This window comes from Cyprinus carpio, chromosome A5 (assembly GCF_018340385.1).
Source record: "Cyprinus carpio isolate SPL01 chromosome A5, ASM1834038v1, whole genome shotgun sequence".
In the NCBI taxonomy this organism is placed as follows: domain Eukaryota; kingdom Metazoa; phylum Chordata; class Actinopteri; order Cypriniformes; family Cyprinidae; genus Cyprinus; species Cyprinus carpio.
Window position 1 is genome coordinate 376,094 of NC_056576.1, and position 6,523 is coordinate 382,616.

Sequence of the window (6,523 nt, forward strand, 5' to 3'; positions counted from 1 at the left end):
ATGTTGTAGGGATATGTTGTAAGGGCGATGTCATCCTCCGTTCTAAGATTTCCAAGATTTTAAATTATCAAATAAAACAAGAACTGTCATTTTTTTTAATTACTTTTATTACCGAGGCAATACTGACCCCTAGTGTGAGGGAGTGAATTCTACTTCGCCGTGGGAGAATCATAGACTGTATAAAAGCAGGGGAGAATATTTGAAATAAAAGGAAGAAAAACAGAGAGAGAAAAAAAAGAAAAGCGTTTCATTAATTTAAGGCGTCATCTCCGTTCTACCTAATCTTTTTTTTTTTTAATTATCATTGTTGTTGTAGTTAATTAATCACTCAAAAACATTAAATTTACAATATATTATAATAATAAACTTAACAAAATATCTCATCTAAAAAATTAACAAGGCGCTCTAAAACGTTCAGTTTTTAAGTTATTATTATTATATACGTAACTAAATATCTCTGCTAAAATAATAACTGTCAAACTGCTTGTTAGAGAACATTACATGTTGACATGGAGTCAACAGAACGTCTTGTCCAATCAGGTAGTTCTACGATCTGAAAAATGTGTTGCTGCACGAGGGTGTGCAGCAAACATCTAACCAATCAGTAAGCACATACCCAGTAAAATCAACCAATCAATATCATCCTCACGGCCATGTCCGTTTCGCGGAAGTTGACGTTGCTAAGGCCAGTGGAAACGTTTCTAATCATATCCATCATTTATAGCGAGAATAACACATCGTTAACCATCATTAACCGGTAAGGTATGTCTGAAACTTTACGTCTTGTTTTATAAAGTACGTAGTTTGCCGCCGGTTTTAGGGTTTGACGAACGTTTTTCTGTAGAAATGCATGAATAGTCTCATGACTTGTCATGAACTGCTTTAGTCAGGGACCGTCTATCATAATGTGAAGTTTTTTGGTGTCAGCTGGACAAATATCTTGTTCTGCAATATTACAAGTATTTACCTAGTGCGTTAAATGTTACAATTATAATAATATTTAAATGCCAGTGTGTTTATCTAAGTCATATGGGACAGCTGTACATGTCAAATACAGGTTTAGGTGGTTTCAGAGATGTAAACGACTGTGTTTGACCACAAGTAAATTTTGCTCTCATCTTCAGACTATGAAACAACATGAGAGATTGTTGTAAATGTGGTTACAATTTACAAATCACTTGATTTAAGACTGTTTCATTAACTGTCAAACTCCCAAGAGCCACCTGGCTCACATTAGACTGGAGAAAAATGACAATAAACCTGATTGAACATTTTAATGCTTAACCGTCTTTTTTACATTTCACACAGGTTTTCAGATAGTGTCTTGCAAGAATGTTGGACGGGTGGCCTGTGAAATCTGGATCGCTTGATTGATGGCAGCTCTAGCAGTGCTCCGGCATGCCTGTAGCGGTCCTCTGCTCTGGGGCTGGGGACCCGTTCTGTTTGGTCTGCTGGGGTCTGTATTTGTTCTGCTGCTGCCTTTAGCAGGAATAGAAGAGCAATGCTGTGCCACGCTGAAGGGTCTTGCTCTTCTGCGCTGCCAGCTGTGGAGGGGTGTCCAGCAGCCTGTAGTGCACACCACCAGCCTGACGGTCCCTTTCACTGCACTAGACCTCCTGCCACAGAAAGTCAGGCCCAGTAAAGGTACAGTTGAAGCTGCGGTTGACTTTGTGTTGTTGAGCGGCTGAATGTCTTCTATTTAAATTGGTTATTGACTTTCTAAAGTGCATTTATTTATGCATGTTATTCTAAATTAAAACTTTTATACTTTGTCATCTTATATCTTAATCTTACCCTCCTGGGACCCAGACACAGAGATTTGTTACTTATTAGATGTAGTGTGGGGGTCAGTCTGAAGTGGCTTGGCCCTTGTGTGAAAGTGATACAGTATGTAGCTGTCTCCTGTCTTAATGTTTGCCCGTTTTTTTGTTTTTACATTGCATTGCTTGTTTGTATGTAATTTTTAATTAAGTGTTTTATCCTACTGTTTGTGAAGCACCTTGGGCAACGCCTGTTGTATTATGTGTGCTATATAAATAATAATAATAAAAAAAAATTGTTATTCATCTTAGAATTAATTATATTAATTTAATTTGTGTTTACATTTGTTTAATTTGACATTTTTCAGCTAATATTTATATTATTTATATATATATATATATATATAAATTATATATATATATATATATATATATATATATTATAATATTTATATATATATATTATTTCAGCTTTTTCACTTAACAGCAGTAACACTTCTAAAAATGCCAGTTTTTTTGCAGTTCAGTCAATTATCAGTCAATCAAGTCTCACCCTCTTTTTTTTCTTATTAAATTTCCTGTTCTAATTTTGTTATATATGTTCAATAATGGAATTAAAAAGGTTTACAAAAGGCATTTAATTTTTTTTAAATCTAATATTTTTGTCTCATTCACCTCTGTGGGCAAAGTTGAAATCATACTCATTAGAAGCTCATTGCAATCAGGTTTACATGCAATTTACTGTGTCGTAAATTTAGATTAAACCGATGCAACTATGACAAATGGTTAAAAATGAAACTTACTTTCAGGTGTTAGTTTCTATTGACTATGCGTCTCTCAGCTGGAACGTCATACCGTGAAACGCTGACCATCTGTTTGTTTACAGAGACTCAGTTGGAGGCAAAGGCGGCTCTCCAGCAGGCTTTGGAGATGAAGAAAAATGGCAAGAGGGAGAAGGCTCATAAGTTGCTCATCCACGCACTCAACATGAACCCAGAGTTTGTGGAGGCGCTCACTGAATTGGGCACCATACTGGAGGAGGAAAAAGACGTTGTCCAAGCAGACCACCTGTACACCAAGGCCCTCGCCATCTCGCCCTGTAACGAGAAGGCTCTGGTGAGCAGGGATCGCACGCTCCCATTAGTAGAGGAAATAGATCAACGCCACTTTGGAATCATTGATGGAAAGGTACGACGTCTCATGTCTATACCCAAAGGCAACTCTGCTTTGCGTCGAGTCATGGAGGAAACCTACTACCATCATATTTACCACACTGTAGCTATCGAAGGCAACACGCTCACTCTGTCAGAGATTCGCCATATTATTGAGACCAGATATGCTGTACCAGGAAAGAGTCTACAAGAACAGAACGAGGCAATTGGCGTCGATGTAGCCATGAAGTACATCAACACCACCTTGCTGTCCCGCGCTGGAGCAATCACTGTAAATGATATCTTAGAGATACACCGACGGGTACTAGGCTACACCGATCCCGTTGAAGCCGGGCGCTTCCGTGCCAGCCAGGTGTTCGTGGGACATCACATCCCACCGCACCCACAGGACTTGGACAGGCACATGCAGGAGCTGGTGCAGTGGTTGAACTCAGAGGAAGCGCTGCATCTACACCCGGTGGAGTTCGCAGCTCTCGCGCACTATAAACTGGTTTACGTGCATCCGTTCGTGGACGGGAACGGACGGACATCCCGACTGCTCATGAATTTAATCCTAATGCAAGCTAGTTATCCACCAATCACCATTCGGAAAGAGCAGAGGGCGGAGTATTACGCCGCCCTGGATACTGCCAATGAGGGCGACGTAAGGCCCTTTATTCGCTTTATTGCAAAATGCACAGAAATTACACTTGATACGCTCCTGATAGCCACAACCGAGCATGCAGTTGGGCTGCCTGAGGCTAGTAATCACGCCTGTCCTGACTGTAAACACACCATACCTGCGCATAGCTGATGGATGCATGTTCGTAGATGCAAAAAGTTTGCATGTGGTGTAAAATGAAGTGCTATATCAGCCTCTGTAATGAATCACTCTCCAACCTGATACGGCTAGCATGGGACCTACATGGACTAATTGTGTATCCATTTTAAGTTTGTGCATTTACTGTGTAGCTATATCCATTACAAATCATTTGTTTCTTTCTTATTTTGAAATATAGACCATTCAAAATGTCCTTATTTTAGCCTCTACTTTGTTGTCAGTTGTTGTAACTTTTCTTTTCCACTGAATGAACAGTATTAGGTCAGATCTTCAGATCCTTTAGCAACTAAATCCTTCTGCTTGTGAGTTAATGAGAATGTGGCATAAATGATCTCTGCTGTCTGTTGGGAACAGTATTCATACTCATACATTTGTGGTGTCTATCTCTATACTTTGACTTTTGTAGTCTCAGAAAGCAAGATTGAGTTAATCTATTATGAAGTTTGCTTGTAAAAAGAACAGGTCTGTGAAATGTGAAAGAGTGTAGTTCTTTAGTGATGATTTTCAGATGATTTACTAGCTGAAGTATATTTTGTGAACTCTACAGCTTGTTGGACACATTTCTCACTTACAAGCTGGCAGATACAGCCGGGAAATGTCATGTTCAAAAATGAGTGTCTGCCAAACAACGTTCGAGTAATAATTAACATTTAACCTTTTATAGTCCATGATTTTGTTTTGAATTTTGAAGTTCTTGAAAGTTTTGTTTAAAAGATCATTTATTTTGAGATATTACTTAAGTGCTTTGAAATGTAAAAAACTAAATCATTTTCCATATGAAATTATTCTGATACATGATGCAAAGAATATAATTGCCTACGGCTGTTCAAAAGTTTGGGAAGATGTATAATTGATTACAGGAGTGTTGAAAAGTTTTATTAATAATAATGTTAGGGATTTTAATTTAATTTTTTTGGTTGACATTTTGAGTTTACCACTATTGTCAAGCACTTTAATCTATTTAAACGGCTTTAAATTATTTTACTACTTGTAAAAGGTATTTTATTATTGTGTGTAATAAATTATTGTGCAACTTTTCATTTCCTTCTAGTGTTTGGTGGACTTGTATTTTATTTTCCTTTCATCTTTTAATATGAAGGATAAGTACCAGTACTCACTGTTGTGACATACGGAATATGTCCACTATACCCTTGACAAAAGATCAAAACAATCAATTTAGGATTATATGGCTAAATATGGCTAAAACAAAATGAGATGTGAACACAAATATCACAAGTCATATGTTTGACAACCACATACATTTAATTGCTTCATTAAACAATTTAGGCCTTAAAACAAAAAGGAAAACCATATGACTACATATAATTTGAGCAACAGGAAATACAACAGGAACATTATTAGAAATAATTATGAGTGCCTAAAGATGACACTGACAGTGGTAAATAAAAACGGCCAATCTATAATCAAATAACTGATACAGTAAACCAAAAGGAGGAAAGTACACAATTTACCACACGTATACCAAGTTCTCGTTATTTTTAATGTTTGAACAAGACATTGCAACAGCACGTTTTTTTTTCTTCTTTTCTTTTTTTTCCTCAATCACTACTTTAGGCCACTGTGGTGATCAAACGCAAATATATAGAGCTACTTTTCTTTTTTAATTCAAAATATACAAACGTTTTACAAAACTATAGCCAACCATTGAGGGGTCAGAACGAGAGTCAAACACAACCAAAAGAACAATGCAGGAGGGAACTGTCTAGTGTATGACACTGCCGTTAAAAAAAAATAGATCAGCTTAACATTTAATAGTGGATGAACTACACAAGTTCATCATAGCCATCAAAATCAGTAAATAATATGAATATCCAGGACATTTTAGATGATATATGTTGTGTATATGTACACAATACAGTATAGGATGGGTTCACAATCAGGTGAACTCTTAATGGAAGGTTCTAGCGATATACAGCTGCATAGATTCTTCAACTTCAGGGAAGGTCCCAATCGGTTCTAAAGCAATAACAACCATGCTCCTTAGCCAGTCCTTCAACTTGAATATGACTGCACAAGCAATTGGGATCTAAGGTTCTAGATAAACTAAAACTCTAGATCTAGACTAAATGTTGAACTGAATCTGGTTGTGGAGCACAAGCTTTAACCTTCAGACCATTATTGAGCACACAAGGTAAGGCAGGTTTACAAGCTGTCAGCAATTAAACAAGATTCAAAGGGCAGCACTTGGAGAAAAAACAAAATGCATGAAAAAAAAAAAAAAAAAAACACTGGAATCTACTAATTTCCAGGACAGGACAGTGCACAGCTTTTAATTAAAGCGCTGCAGTCTAATAAACACAAAAGTTTAACCTCTTAGTCACATGTTGTTGGCAAGGTGCTGGATTTTATTTGCTGTCAAAATCATCTATTACTCCATTTAGTCTTAATTTAGAGCTTTTATGAAGGTATTTATTACAGAATTAGTTGTAAATCTAAACATGCAAGACTGTTTCAAATGGTCATGGTACTGCAAATAAATTATTTATACAAGCAGTTCAGAGAATATGTAAAATAAAGGTTTTGATCTTTATTTATGTTTTGTTGCCTTTGACAAGGCAGAGGTGCAGGTGGACGCATCTACATATCAACTGCCCCAAAAGGGACCTACTGAGAAATGAAGCGGTGTTGAAACCTATTTTTAATACATCATGTATCTTCATATTAAATGTTCTTGCATATACCTTTTAAAACAATGATTCACATCATTTTTTTTTAACATCCTGTTAAAAAAATACTCGCTGACAAAATCT

The 6,523-nt window shown here is 36.7% G+C and overlaps 1 protein-coding gene across 2 annotated transcripts; it reads left to right on the forward strand.

Moving 5' to 3' along the window:
- The first annotated feature begins 620 nt into the window (after positions 1-620).
- LOC122141961 (protein adenylyltransferase FICD) lies at positions 621-4,790 on the forward strand. 2 transcript variants are annotated; one of them, XM_042750910.1, is made up of 3 exons: positions 621-757; positions 1,309-1,644; positions 2,647-4,790. In XM_042750910.1, the coding sequence occupies exons 2-3, from the start codon at positions 1,374-1,376 to the stop codon at positions 3,723-3,725; spliced, it is 1,350 nt and encodes a 449-aa protein (XP_042606844.1). In that variant the 5' UTR covers positions 621-757; positions 1,309-1,373; the 3' UTR covers positions 3,726-4,790. The 2 variants fall into 2 exon arrangements, with proteins under 2 accessions (XP_042606844.1, XP_042606840.1); XM_042750906.1 differs by having other exon boundaries at positions 625-762.
- The last annotated feature ends 1,733 nt before the right edge of the window (positions 4,791-6,523 follow it).

Bases quoted from the DNA above. Each gene is read 5' to 3' on its own strand.
- LOC122141961 (XM_042750910.1), top strand. From the start codon at position 1,374: ATGGCAGCTCTAGCAGTGCTCCGGCATGCCTGTAGCGGTCCTCTGCTC. The intron at 1,645-2,646 runs GTACAGTTGAAG...GTTTGTTTACAG, and splicing joins GAAAGTCAGGCCCAGTAAAG to AGACTCAGTTGGAGGCAAAG.